The 16,302-nt window shown below is 43.9% G+C and overlaps 1 protein-coding gene across 1 annotated transcript; it reads right to left on the bottom strand.

Moving 5' to 3' along the window:
- Positions 1 to 6,630: 6,630 nt before the first annotated feature.
- Positions 6,631 to 15,260, bottom strand: LOC106807381 (solute carrier family 25 member 46-like). Its single transcript, XM_014809698.1, has 9 exons — positions 14,902 to 15,260; positions 12,710 to 12,752; positions 12,327 to 12,384; positions 12,024 to 12,101; positions 10,299 to 10,399; positions 9,771 to 9,827; positions 9,291 to 9,348; positions 8,616 to 8,900; positions 6,631 to 7,089 (listed from the first exon to the last, which is right to left on the bottom strand). The coding sequence occupies exons 1-9, from the start codon at positions 14,996 to 14,998 to the stop codon at positions 6,631 to 6,633; spliced, it is 1,236 nt and encodes a 411-aa protein (XP_014665184.1). The 5' UTR covers positions 14,999 to 15,260.
- Between the last annotated feature and the right edge of the window lie 1,042 nt (positions 15,261 to 16,302).

Here is a 16,302-nt window from a genome sequence, read left to right as displayed (position 1 = left end):
TGTATGTATATATGTATGTATGGTATGTGATGTATGTATGTATGTATGCTATGTATGTATGTATGCTATGTATGTATGTATGTATGTATGCTATGTATGTATGTATGTATGTAGTGGTATGTATGTATTGTATGTTTGGGTATGTGACTGTATGTATGTATGTGTGTATGTATGTAGGCTATGTAATGTATTGTATGTATGTATGTATACATGATTGTATGTATATATAGTATATGTATATATTAGTATATATATATATATATTATATATATATATAATATATATACTACTATATACTAATACAACCGCTCTCTATGTAGCTTACAACAATAATTCGTTAGTCTTCTGTGTGTTACTTTTTATGAATTAAATGTATTTCATCCTGCTGAAATATGCATGTGACACAGTACTCGAGTTAGGGGACGTTGTTGCATCGGTTTGAACAGTGCATGGACAAACGTACACATGTTTAAATATTAATTTTAAGTTTAATAAATGTTAACACCATCACGCTGGGAAAGTGGCGTAGCTGTATTTTTTCCATTGCAATTAATGTTTGTGTTTGTGATAAGCATTTCTGGGTGTCAGGCCACGCTTGGTTCATGTACCCCGCTTAATGCCGGCACGACTTACCATATTATTCCACGTTCAATTAGATTTCCATGCTATTCGTCATAATTGTATTACGCGAGAAGAGTAACGCAGGTTTCGTCTGTTATTTTTGATTTTGCTCGTGAGTTTGCTTCTTGCAGCGGCATTGGTGTCGGTAATGATTATCTCACACATTCGTAGAGGGGCAATGTTTACGTGCGCGCATGCACACCCACACGCACGCGACGCACGCACGCACGCACGCACGCACACATACACACACACGCACACGCACACGCACGCACGCACGCACGCACGCACACGCACACGCACACACACAGCACACCACACACACACAGGACAACGAGACACACAACACACACACACAAACACACACACACACACACAGACACACACACAGCACGGCCCGCCGCGCACGCCACGCACACACACAAACACACACAGCACACACACACACACAGACACACGCGCACGCACGCACGACGCACGCCACACGCACGACGCGCACACACACCACACACACAGCACACACACAGGTACAAACGGGCAGCACACACACACACACGAAACACACACACACACAGGACACACCCCACACACACGCCGCGTGCGCGGCGCGCGCACGCACACGCACACACACACACACACCTACACACAGCACACAGCACACGACGCGGCGCGCGCACGCACGCACGCAGGCGCACCGCACAACGCAACACACCACGAAACACAACCACACAGCGTACACACACACACACACACACACACACGACACACAGCACACACACACACACACACAGCAACCATGGACGGCATGTTTGTTTCCAAAATTGATCCACACCGCTTGCGGGTTAAGGCTACAGCGCTGCTAGTGGCATACGCTGTACAAATGGATCCGTAGTAATTAATTAGGGACTAATCGTGCTTCAATAAACCTCAAAATCTTAACAGAGCATTATTGAGCTCAAGACATGTGTCTATGTGTATTCTGGAATTTCGTAGAACTGCAAAACCCATGTTCACAAGTCTGCGACCGCGGAGTGGAGAGTGGAACGCACTTATATCTTGTGGAATAACAGTTGTCATTATTTCTGTTCCAAAATGGACTAGCTGGCTGTGGTTTACACTAAAGAAAAGTGTACAATTAAGGCTATCAATATGCGCGAGACGATCTTGAGTTACTTTTTTTCTAGAAATCTAGATACGATATTAAAACACATGGTGCTTATCTGATGAAATCTCTGCTGATTCTTGGAGGTTTATTGAAAGCGCGAGTGGGTTTAATGTAATGTAGCCAAGTATCTACGCGCCGGTATCCGCTCACAGGTTAAATATGACGCACGGCTTGGCGTCGAAGAAGGAGTGCTACAATTAAGAGCTATCATATCGGCTTCGACGCGAACGATTTGAGTTACATTCTAGAAAAATCCTAGTACACATTGAGAACACATGGTCGTTAGCGGTAATCTCTGTAAATTTTGAGTTTTATTGAAGCAACGCATTAGGTCTAATTAATTACTACGACCATTGTACGCGTATCCATTACGCGCAGTACTTAAGCGGCACGGTGGTGGCATCCATCTGGGAAACAACATTGGAGTCAATCCTGAGTTGGCGCAACTTCTCTGTATATAGGACCCTAACGTAACACACACACACACGCCCTCACACACACACACCACACACACCACACACACACACACACCACACACACACACACACACACACAGCACACACACATACACACACACAACACACACACACACACAACACGAGCACACACACAAACACACACACACACATACACACACTACGCATCGCGACCGCACGCACGCACGCACGCACGCGACGCACGCAGACGGCACGCCGGCGCGCCGCACACACACCACAAACACACACACACACACAGCACACACAAACACACACACGAGCACACACACGCACCACACACACACACACACGAGCACAACACCCCTCCCACACACACACACACACACACACTACACCACACACACAACACAAACACACACACACACACACACACACACACATACACACACACCACACACAACCTACACCACACACACAAACACACACACACGCCACACACACGCACACACACCACACGACACACACACACGCCTCCCACACACACACACACACACACACACACACACACACACACACACGATACTCACCCCCTTACGAAGACATCACCATCTCGGCTTCCATGACATATAAAGTTGACAGCTGGCACAATATAACGCGTCGCAAAAAATTTGCATAATCAACTCACATCTTTAACATCTCCGTCTCTGTCTCCCCGCCTCATAAAATACACGCCCTCGCTGTCCTAACAACGTCTAAAAGAAGCGCTAAACACGTCTGAGCGTTTAAGTGCGTCTTCGAAAATCACGCTCTGACACACAGGCACTTGAAGCGTATCAACAGTAAACATACGCCGCCGCCATCGCGCGCACACTGACACATAAATATAGAGTCTCTATATTTATGTGTCAGTGTGCGCGCGATGGCGGCGGCGTATGTTTACTGTTGATACGCTTCAAGTGCCTGTGCTCTGACACCCGTAGTCTCTGACTCGTGCCCTACACGGGCTGATAAAAACACTTACACGCCACCCCCACACACACACACCGACCAACGACTACGCGAGCGCCACCACCGTCATCACATTAACCATAACATCACATTAACGATAACATCACCATAACATCACGTCAGCGGCGATGGAGCGCGCAGTTTCGTCGCAGGGGGCGTGGCCCGTTACCAGGCGACACAATCGAACAGAAGTCTGTCGTCGCTCGTGACGTCAGCGGCCGCTGCATGCCGCGCCTATGATCATTATACGAAAAATGTAGTTTCAATATTACGCGTAAGCACGTGGGCGGCGCTGCGCAACGACACAAGTAACGATTCTCACGCCGTGCGTCGTCTAGTTTCGGATGCGAAAAAAAATCGGCGAAGGCGATCGATTGATGGATCGATCGATCGCAGCTGCTGCTGCTGCTTCCTGAACACAGGCGCCTATAGTTACGGTAGCACGCGTACGTGTGGATAGCGTTATTATCTGCTCTTGATAGCGTGTGATAGACACATATGGAAAGCGGTTTGTGCCAATATTCGAAAAACCCGGTTTTACGTCGATAAACTGGGTTTTACGACCGTAAAACCTAGTTTATCGACGTAAAACCGGGTTTATCGACGTAAAACCGAGTTTATCGGCCGATATTGATAGTTGAATTTGATAAACCCGGTTTTACGTCGATAAACTGGGTTTTACGGTCGTATCTATAGCTATACTATCTCTAGCTGGGACAGAGGAAAAGAAAACGTGCTGAGAAAAAATACACTGTCACATTATATTTACCTGAAATGTTTATTCAAGATTCATCAGTATGTATTGTAACTGTATATTGTAAAATGTTTCTATTTAGTTATGAATGTATAGTGATTCAGAATCTTATAATAAACCTAGTTTATCGACGTAAAATCGGGTTTATCGACGTAAAAGCGAGTTTATCGGCCGATATTGATAGTTTAATTTGATAAACCCGGTTTTACGTCGATAAACTGGGTTTTACGGTCGTAAAACTAGGTTTATCAGCCCAATTATGGCCCAATATTGGCCCAAACCGCTTTCCATAGACACAAAGTGTTAACTGCATTCAGTTAGCTGCTACCATGAACGTATCCATACAATAGGCCCACCGTATAGATATTGCACTGCGCTGTATTGCATTGCATTGTAATGTACCCTACTTACCCCAACCCTATCCCTACCCCGACCATGTATGTGCTGATGGTGGTTATGGGGGGGGGGTCCTAAAGTAGTAGGGACTTGTTGTACGGAGCTAGTGTTGGATGTGTATCATTACCGATGGCACTCTCTCGTACACAGCGTGCCCACGAAAACAATCTCAACTATCAAATTAATCAAACATACTATAAAGATATAATTACGATAGATATAGATAAAGATAGAGATAAAGATATAGATAATATTACCCCACTATCAGGGGATAATAATGACAAATTATTTTGATTTCTTTTGATTGAATTTAATTGATTTTGATTGACAAATTTATTTTATTTGTTATTATTAACCACTGATACTATAAAGATATGAATTTAATTACAATATCAAAATATTGCATGGTCGAGACGAACGCAAACAGGAAGCGAGATGTAAAATACAGTATCAATTAGACTCAAGACATTTATTTCCCCAACATACACGAGGCCCGCTGCTCCTACATACGGAGTCAGCGCAAAGCATCGCATATTATACATACATACATACATACATAATATTTATAATTAAATTAACACAGTTTACAACTTCATCAGGAGAATGCCTGCCATACCGTGACGATTGCACGATTTTTCGCGGCAATATGAAATCAACGGGGATCACGAGCATGCCGTAGCCGTACGCCGGTACCGTACCGTACCGTACCGTACCGTACCGTAAGCACGTAGATCTCCACAACACATTTTGTATAGCCCTACTTACATCGGTACGCGATACTGGACGCATACACACTGCCAGTCTACACGGGTGCGTGCTGTTGTACACTACCACAGAAATGTACAGATACGTCTACCCTGCATATCATTTCTACAGACACCAGCATAGAAATGTACACACATATCTCTACCCAGTATATCATTTCTATGGTGGACACCGCCACAGCTAGGGTCCACGGCTATGCATAAACATCTAGCATGTTCTATCTATAGGCACTGTAGCTGTGTGTGTGTAGACCAGGCCAAGTGTAGTGGTGTTACCAAGCACTGCACAGAGGTGTGGTGGAATCTCCCCCTCCCCCCACCACCGTAGAATGAAGAAGTACCCCATAAAAAGGAGATAAAATCGGGAAAGCAATGTTATTAATTAATTAGCGTAAATAAGCTAACGAGATCGGCAGAAGTCAGCGAGGGAGGGTAGCTAGCATACACTGAGCACGGGAGTAACAGTAAGTGCCAAGTAAATAACGTTTATGGGCCCAAACGTCTGACATGATTTAGATAGATTTTATCTTTAATGCCTGGTAACGAAGCACCACAACGTCTGCATTTACTGTTCACACGTGAAAAACACGTATGATTTAGCTCACCCGACCTATCAGCAACCCCCAAGAGACCCACACAGACAGCTAGGTAATTCAGCTTTTGGTAACACTGTGTGAAAGAGATGATGGAGCCGGTTACGTGAGGTTGAAGTAAGACGGACTGGCATCAAGGGGGATAGATAGGTGGCAGGGGGCTGGCATTTACCTGTGAAAGAAGCACAAGGGAATCGTGGACTAGACAGAACGTAATTACGAAGACCGCGCACGTCCAACGGCAGCAGGACGCGTTACCACCGGGATTTATTTCATCTAAAATCACCTGAAGATAAATAGCTACATCGCTACGCTAGTAGCTACATGACAGTCGATCGCTTTATCACTTTCAGTGTAATATTTCATCCGTGTTTCGACTGCTGCGGTTCAATGCACACGCTCTCGAAATCTATGTATAGTATCTGTCCTAACATCTTGTCTGCCCTACACCTACAACAACTCAATGCGAGTTCTTCTAATGCCACTTGTGTGCGTACGTCACACGTTTCATCTATGCTCGCAAGCACATGTCGTCATCGCATTGGTTCCTTGCGATGCGCATTATTGAAACAACCGGACTGTCGATCACATCTCGCTCGCTTTGAGCAAAATCTCATGAATCCGTTCTTTCGCTCGTCGAATCACCGAGAAAGCGCCGCCTACCGAGATCGAGTGCGTGTTACAGCGCCCTCTATGTTGCTCCACAACGAGCGGGCACACGCAGGACACTGACGATCGCACGCAGCAGAAACGCGCGAGTGACGTACACGCCCCTCCACGCCCAGTAGCGCCTTCTATGTCACTGTCGCAGCACCGTCCCCGCCCCGCACCCTCGCGGGCCGACCACCGTAGCTCTTCGCTAGCAGGTCGAACACGAGCTTGGTGGCGCCCCCTACGATGCCGCCGCCGCGTCGCCGTCGCCGCCCCGCCCCGTCGCGGGGCGACCAGCATAGCTCTCAGCTAACCGATCGAATACGAGCTTGGTGGCGCGCAGCAGCAGCGCGTGCGTGGCGTACTGCAGCGCGAGCGCACCGAAGCCCTTGTAGAATCCGGCGAGGCCCTCGTCGCGGAGGATGCTGCGCACGGCGTCGGCCGCACCCTCGTAGCACGTGTTGATCGGCGCCACCTCGTACCCGAAGTCGAGGTTGTCGATGATCGTGCGCGTGCCCTGCAGGTGGAGCCGCGCGACGACCGTCTCCGCCGGGTACAGGATCACGTCGGCGATCAGGTGGGAGCTGAAGACGGCGATCAGGTCGGGCAGGTAGGCCTCGTGGATCGTGCGCCGTGGCGGCGGTGCGGGGGAGGAGGAAGATGGGTCGCTCGCCGATGGGTGGCCGCCGCCGCTGTGCACCTACACACACGTGAAACGCACCAATGTCATGATGTGTGTAACGTGTGTATACTGGTCGTTCACACGTCCGCTATACGCGTACATAGCTATACGAAGTACGTAGGAAACGCACTCATTTTGTCAGGATAGTGATACGCGTTTCGAACTGAGTATAGCTATACGTGGTCGTTCAGACGAGGGAAATTTATCGCGAGTACGAACCGTGGATTTTGCTACGTGTGAACGCGTGGTAAAACATACGACACGATTTTCCATTCTGTTGCCAGCAAACTCGATGTGTTAACCGCCTAACTCTTAAAAAGGCAGCTACTAACGACTCTTGCACTCTCGGCAATGCGGTGTGGCTCGCTGAGCTAACCTTTGACCTATTTACAGCTGCCTTTTTTTTCGAGTTAGGCGGTTAACACATCAAGTTTGCTGGAAACAGAATGGAAAATCGTGTCGTACGGTTTAGTCTGTATCTCCGGATTGCGGGTGTATACGAGGAAACGATTTCGCACGATGCTAGGCGAATATACTGTGTACGATTTGAGCTCAAGTTGGTTGAGTTACGCATAGTAAATCGTAGGTATTCTAAGGCTAGTAAATGACGAATTTCCCTTGTTTATTGAAGTCACACTCCTTCCCTATTATCTACTCCTGATACAAGTGCAACAAATGCTCTTCAGTAGTGTCGCCTCCCTCAGCTACGCACCATGACAGTGCATAATGTCCACGCATGATTATTTGCCAATTTATTATTATTATTGTTGGGAGTAGTAGTAGTAGTAGTAGTATTAGTATAGTATTATTGCTAATTTACAACCCTGTTTTTTTGCGTCCAGGGGCTACAACATCGGCGTACGAATGATAGAGGATTTTCTAGCGAGGTCCAATGTTAGTCGCTGCAATGACTTTAGGGAGACATCTGACATCATAGCAAAGGTTGTGGCTATAGTACTAGTAGTCGTTAAAGCTGTTATGTTTGTGTGTTTGAGATACAAACCAAATTTTCCTCGACTGCATTAGGGAGTATTACTTCCTTGGATTGCCATTCTTATTACCTCGCGATGATTTCGTTAACCTCTCCCATGCCATCTTTGTCCTCCTCCCCCTCCCTTACTTTTTATTTTGTCTCTTTTTGTTCATTTCCTGCAATGTGACCGCGGCAACGAAACTGCCAACATTGGCACTACGTCACATTGCCCAATGTGACTGCGCTAAGTCGCTAACCAAATACAAACATTGTCTCAACGGCTGCATGCTAGCTGGGTGGTAACTACTGACTCCTCTCTCTCTCCCCTTCTCTCTATCTCTCTCCCTCTCCCTATCCCTCCCCCCTCTTTACTGATATATATGTATGATGATGATTATAGTATATAAGATATGCTGATGTAACGTGTGTATACACAGTAAAATAATACGGTAAGTGGTATATATAAAACTCCTGCTGCTGTCATCACTACCAAGATTTAAAACAAAGAGCCGTCCACCTTGAACCACGACTCCACATCGAATCACACAACAATCGCTCCAGCTCGCTCCACCGAACAACCCCGAGCTAACTGGACCACACTAGCGACGAGGCCCCAGCAGGGGGAGCCACTCACCGGCCTGTAGGTGGCGTCGTCATCGGGGCGGAGGCGTGCGACGACGGCCTGCTGCACGAGGCGTGTGATCGCGTAGTGGGCGAGCGAGTGCAGGGCGGTGGGAACGACGAGCAGGTAGACGGGCAGTAGCCGCGTTGTCTGCGGCGTGCCCCAGCGCGTCACGCGGCGCAGGCCCTCCTTGATGACGTCCAGCATGCCCGGACGCTCGCTCGCAATGTCGCTCTGCAACGACGCGCACGGGTAAGCGGTGGACAACAACAACAACAACAACAACAGCAATAACAACAGCACCAATAACAACAGCAATAACAACAGCACCAATAACAACAGCAACAACAACAACAACAACAACAACAACAATAACAACAGCAACAATGGTGACATTAACAATGACGACAGCAATAATGACAACAGCAACAATGGTGACATTAACAATAACAACAGCAACAATGGCAACAACAACAACAGCAGCAATAACAACAACAACAACGACAACAGCAGCAGAAACATGCCTGCTGTTTCCAGTATGTTGCTCCATTGTGATTGTTTCAGTTGGGATAGAATAAAGTACTTCAAATATAGGTTTTACTTTTTATCCTATAACTTAGGTACCTGAACAGTTTCGACTAGACTGGCAGCAGCAAACGGGGTTGTGATGGCAAAGGTCAGGCTGCAAGAACAACATCAGAAACACAGCTTAGCTACTTGAGCTAAGAGGAAATGAAAACTCCATTTGGCACATTTAAATTTGGATTAATTGACATTTTCCCAAACAGAAGATCGAGTACCGAACATTTTTATTTTTTTTACATTATATTGTACAAGTTATTAATGTTATATGTACAAAAGTAAATTAACATGAAGACACTTTTTATAGATATTCACAACTCGGAATAAAAGTGAATCATAAACAGTTTCCACATAAAAATACAAAATTTACTAAATCTATTACAGCAAGGTAAATAACAATCAAAGAAGTGACACGGAGATATACTATTACCAGGAGTAAGATAATATAGATAATATAATATAATAGATCTATATTATCTTACTCCTGCTATTACTACATTAAGTCAAGCTATCTAAACTTACAACTTGAGTGTAACATGGCCTCCTAGGTTTTTGTAACACGTATAACGGGTCACTTCCCTGCAAAGAAATGAATATTTTAACTCGAGATATAAACCTACAACTAAAACTAAAAAATTGCCATCTGTATCAAGACAACGAGCCAGTCTGCTAGGTCTATTATTCTTAACAGAATTTAAATCACAGTCAAACATAGGGATCACTCAAGCGAAACCCAATAACTGTTATTCATATGCATTAGAAATGGACATAGGTGTCCATTTCACAGAGAGTGGTTTCACTGTACAACTGCCGCTCAAAGAAATTCTAAAAAAAAACATGTCCTTCATAGTAAGGTGACCGACCATTCTATAGAGGCACTTGCTGGTAGAAGGTTGACAGCATACAGTACTACCCCAGCCACCACGAGACTTCAAGGAATCGCCTCCATTTCATCTCTGCTCTTATCATTTAAACTGGAGGAATTCTCCCGACGCTGTTAGCGAGGTTGGGATTTCCGCGGGCGTGGCGAGGCTCGAGACGCCGTCTCACCTTGAGAACGACGTGAACTCGCTGAGCACCGTCTCGGCGATCAGGTTGAGACCTCGCACGACGAACGTGCCTCCGATGCCCTTCCACAGCGAGGCGATGCCCTGCGAACACGCGAGACAGCGTCGCAGTCAGTCTCACACCCGAGCCCGAACTCTCTCGCTCTCTCTCTCCTTCTCTCTCCTTCTCTCTCTCTCTCTCTCTCTTTCTCGCTCTCTTTTGCTCTCTCCTTCTCTCTCTCGCTCTACCCTCTCACTGTGTCTCCCAACACTCCTTCTCCCCCACGCATTTTTGTGGGAGCGAGACAAGGTAGGATATAGACACAATATGATTTTTGTGGAAAGAGCACAGAGGTAAAGCACTTCATCTTTGCCGCGACGAGAGTACATGGTTAGCTACACTCAGTAATCGGTTGGTTGCACAAGCATAACAAAAACGTGCAAATGTTAAGCACCTTTCATTTTACAGCACAATACACTGCTACACTGGTCACAAATTATACAGCATTTATAGCTAAAAAAATTATATATAGAAGTTGAAATTGAAAAAAACGACTAGCTATTATAACTAAGATAAGTACATCCACACACTTAAAAAATTGACTTCCATAAGATGAAACAAAATAATATATGGTTAATTTACAATCTTCAAACAGTGAACATGCACCACTTACAAATTGCTGTTAAATCAGAAATGCATGTAAAAGAACATGTGCATCCCTCGTTTAAACAATAACCGACACATTCTGCGAATTCATTTCCTAATAATATACTGCGTAACACGCGAAACCCATTACCTTCACTTAGTGATTGGAATCGGCTGGAATTTCATAATCGATTATCGGTTTCCCTTAACCGATCGATAATCGATTATAATCGGATAATCGGTTAATAATAGCATAGATTTAATTTAATCTTACTTTGTATGTACAATTATACATAGCATTCCATATTATCATGTTTTATGATCACGCATTAACTCTGTGAAGGTTGCTGTATGTATATAAATATGTGCTCTCCTATACAGTATTTAATCAATTTAAAAAGAAATGGTTTAAATGCCTTTATTAAAAAATTTGTCTTGTTGCGCAGAATAAATTCATGACCACGTCATTTTTCATCAAATATTATTTATATGTGGTTAGCCATCATAATATTCATAAATTACTGTGATGTACAATCAATGTGTATGAATTTGAATTTTGTGATCGATTCTCATCCAATCAGCAGCCTTGTGACATGAAATTATGAAGTTCATGTTATCGTGAGTTTGCTCGTAGCTACGATGTGTTTCTGTCAACGCTACTCTCGTAGCATTAACATTAGTCGTAAGTGTTATCCTAGCATTAACATTAGCAATTAGCATTAACTTTACGATGTTTCTGACAACGGGCTCCTGCAGGACTTGTGCTCTACTTGTCATATCAATTCACATATCGTGAGTACAGTTCCTTGTTTGTTTGTTTTGGTATTTCCGAAAATCGATTATTTGTTTTCATAATCGAATTTGAGACTATAATCGATCGATTTTCGATTATAATCGATCGTCGGGACTACCTTCACTGACTGTAAATGTTTTCGCAATACTTATACTGAGTTTAAACAACTTTCTATTAAAGTGAATGTTATCTGATGGGCTTAAATGTTACCGGGAGGGTTTTAATGTTACCTGGTAGGTTTGAACGTTACTTACTGAGTTTTAATGTTATTTCGTGGATTTTAATGTTACCTGGTGGGTTTGAATGTTGACAATGATAGGTATTATTGTGAAAGGCGTCAGATGATACCATGTCGAATTGTGATGCACCTAAAATAAAAGAACAAAACACAAATCATAACGAGTTAAATTGCACACAACATAATAACACTTACTGCAGTCAATATTAAATTTACTTGTATTCAATTTAGACCTAGTGGTAAAACATTATCCATAAAGTGATCATGAAAAACTTTCAAGCAGGTAATGTATCTAGGAATTCTCATTAGTTATGCTCATTAATGTTCTAGCAATACATATATATTGGTTGCTAACCTGACATTGTCGTCTTAGTACGATACAGGGATGTGATAGCAGATTCTCTGCAAACAAGCTACAAAGAGAAGACAAACATAGCATAATATCCAGGTATATGGAGAAATAAGCATGCACAGAGGTGGCGCCTAGTGGTAGTCATTGAATAAGAATTAAAATAAAAAATCAATGAAATTTGGCATAAAACCTTGAGTGTATGCTTAGTCTATATCTTATCAGATTCATAAGCTGTGGAACTTTGGATGATAACATTCATTTGGTATTTTGATAATGTGATTTTTATTCAGACATCTCTTACACAATGTGTATACATTACATTAATAATCACTACTGATACCTGAACTTATGTATTCTCTCAACTCATTTTAATTATGCAACATTACCTTGTGACACCTATTCCAAAACCTGCGAATCTCTGAATGTGTTCTGAAAATAAAGAATTTTAAAACAATATTACATATAATGTAACTGTAGTACGGCGTTTTAGCATTGAGATAGAGACATAGGTAATTTGGCACACTAGTAATGGAAATGTTCGGAGACCCGCCCGGCGATGGACCCAGAGTACATTCAGGGTTCTCCAAGCTTTTTCACTATAGCATGGGGGTGCTGCCTTTATGGTCCTAGTTGCAATCGCCGAAGGCGGTTTGCGTGCTAGGGGGGACCAGGGGCATGCCCTCCCGCAAAATTTTTGAATTGTATAAGCTCCGAGATGCAATCTGAGACACTCTGTGTGTAAATTCGAAGCACTGCATGTAGAGTGAAAATGCTTGTTTTGCATGGGCAAAGCCATCGGAAAATTCAAAATCCAGTCTATACCTCATGTTAATAGAGAAATCAAAGACGTTTCGAATTATTCACAGCTCCGTTTATTCCCTCCCGAGAATTGAAACACAAGGTAAACTAGTAGGCTTTCTGCATATCACTTCAAAGTTTATTCCGATATAAACAACGTGTATCAATTGTTTGAACTTCTTGTGTATACACCAGCATGGCGGCTATGATATCTAGAGTGGCGGGTGCATTTTAGGATGGCGGGGCTCGACGATAGCCTGGCAGGCCGCCAGGCTATAAGTGCTCTTAGAGAACCCTGACATTAGCTACATAATTAAGAGCATACATAATTCAGCGTGGACAGAATACATTTTAGAATGGTACGAACACATTAACTTCAACAAGAATGCGACACGGTTTATCAAACGGCCATCATTATGCAGGCAACGTCAACGGTGGTCGGCGCTGCTACCTGGTACCATCGGACATTAGTCGCGACCGGTCATTATATCCACTACCCGCGTCATTAATTAGTTTAAGCTTAAACAGGTCGCGGCGGGGATGCGGACGGCTTAAAAAGGACGGGTTTTGGAAGAAACGGGAGAGACGACGACAACCTCTGATCGGTACGTGTACACTGTTTTGACTGTGCTGTTTATCCGTATTTATAATAAAACTGTAGTTGTCACCGTTTATACAACTGTTATGTTCGACTGTCTACGTTCGAAATATATTCATCACTACATAACCATACCTATTGTCACACATATCTTTCTAGATACAAAAATAAACCCACATAGAGGATACCTTGCTAACATTGTTCTTTTTGAATCTAGAAGGTCCTTGTCCTTGAGAGGACTATACCCACTGTATACCCTGTCAGTATGACCATATATTTACAATTGCATGGATAAAACCAAGGGTTAACAATGACAATTTGTCATTATTAACCCCTGATATAAGTACAGATATATTGACGATATGGCTCAATGACAATATGTAAATAGGAACACATAGAAAGCTTATCTCCCTGCTAGATTTATGAAGGTCACTCCCCTCTCCAAACAAATGAGAGAAATAGCTCTTATATCCTTAAACCATAAACACAGGCACTAGAGTATCAAAAAATATTAATTTTTCGTTCACGTTTCATTTGACTCGTGAGCACAACTGAATCACATCGTCCAGCCCTAACATTCAAAACAGACAGCATGCAACCATGTTATATATGCGATACAATTATGAAATTTTTACTGTGGGGTGGGGTGAGGAATTTAGCAAGTTTTGAAAACAATGGCGTCATAAAGTAACAGAATGCAAGCTCAAAAGGCATGAAGCTCTTATGGGGAGTGGGTTGGGATCCCTTAGATTTTTGGAAACTTGATGCATCTCCTTTCAATCTGGTGCATTTCTGAGTAATTCTGGTGCATGACTTTCTAACAGGGGTGCTTCATTCTTTTCCAGATGCAATTTTAGCCCATTGAAAAATGTGCCATTCAAAATATGTCAATGAGTTATTGGCCAGTTGGCTTTGCTCTCGCTGACACTGACAGTGACAGGTCATCAAAAGATGGCCAGACTGTTCCCTAAGTCACTGGGTGGGACTCAATAGATGAATAGCCTATTAATATTACTTTGCAAGATGTACTATGTGAGTCACTATATGTCTATGGGCCGGCAGACCGCGGTGGTGGTCCTAAAAGGATATACTTGACCCCAGGGGGCTCTGCCTCTGCCAAAGCAAATCCAATGGCAAAGGCAAGGCCGGCTCTGCCAAACCCTAAGTTATGACTTATCTAACCTTGACTTCGTTGAGGTTTTGGTTCATCATGTACAGAAATTAAAGGGGGTGGCGTCAGCCCACTGGGTCTCTGCTGGTAAAGTTCATCTCTGTCCATCACGTCCACTTTCAGCTGCTACAATCGAAAATCATAACACTGTTCTAAACTTCATAACCCACCAAAGGTTACTGTTCATTTGTCATACGGTAGTGGACAGTAACGCCATCTAGTGATTAGCGTATGTTCTTTTTGATTCTTCTAAGCCGAGTACAGAGAAATTTCGTTATGTTATGAAGTTGAAGCTTTGCTGTTACTAAAATACATATAAACTTCAGAGATCATCATGTCAAGGCCAGGAGTTAAGGGTGTTGACCCGAAAAAAGTCGTACGTTTAACTAAATATTGTTTCATTGTGTGTTGACGGTCACCGACACCATGACCAATCACCATGTCGTACAAACTGGAATGTACATCATACACATACTCAGTCATACATAGTCATAGTTCATACTACAGGCTACAGCTTAGCTCTAGTACTAGAGCTAACTACAGCTGAGAGGGTCTAGACTCTATGTCCCCCAGGGTACTATCCTCTATCGGAGGGTACCCTGGGTACGGTTCGATATATCGGAACGTACCCTGTCCCTGGTACTATCTAATTTGCCGGACCGCACCTCGCCTACTTTACTAACGACGCAGTCTAGCGGAGTTCGCCTACGCTGCCTGACTTACCCTAACAGGCTACACCCTAACTCCATAACCTGGCCAATCCACTTTAGGCACCTTAGCGTATCACAAGCTGATGCCACAGATTTCTGTGTAGCATCAACTGAGCCCCACAGACTTTCCGCTATAATCAAGGAATGATGCAAAAACCCTAACCCTAACCCTAACCCTAACCCTAACCCTAACCCTAACCCTAACCCAACACACTTAACTTTGTGATACCTAAGCAGGCCTTTCATATTCCAAATTACAGGAGGACTACTAATGACTCCCCTAGGACACCATAGGGTCTTTTCACGCTCCATAATCACACCCTTAAGAGCCATGATGGAGAGCTCCACTAAAAAAATCCACACCCTTAAGAGGCATGATGGAGAGCTCACTAAAAATCACACCTTTAAACAGGGATGATGGCAGAGCTCCTTGAGCGCTCTCCATCATGCTCTTGCGGCGTCCGGGTGGCGCCCAATAGTGTGATCTGATGCGAATCATGGACCAACTCCTCAGTCTAGATGTGAAAATCCAAAACGAAAATTGCTGGGCGATTCATGTAGAATCTACCCTGATTCATCATTCATCCTTCACCTTCCATTCACTTCAATGGCTTCGTCAGGACTCCTTACATTCTTTTCACCCAACAACCCAACACTAGTCACAACAGACTTAATAAAAGGCAGTTGATCGGGATGTAAAAA

The sequence above is a fragment of the Priapulus caudatus genome, unplaced genomic scaffold (genome assembly GCF_000485595.1).
Source record: "Priapulus caudatus unplaced genomic scaffold, Priapulus_caudatus-5.0.1 Scaffold211, whole genome shotgun sequence".
NCBI classification, from domain to species: Eukaryota; Metazoa; Priapulida; class Priapulimorpha; order Priapulimorphida; family Priapulidae; genus Priapulus; species Priapulus caudatus.
The sequence above is the reverse complement of the archived record's forward strand: the minus strand, read 5'-3'. Positions and strand labels throughout refer to the sequence as shown.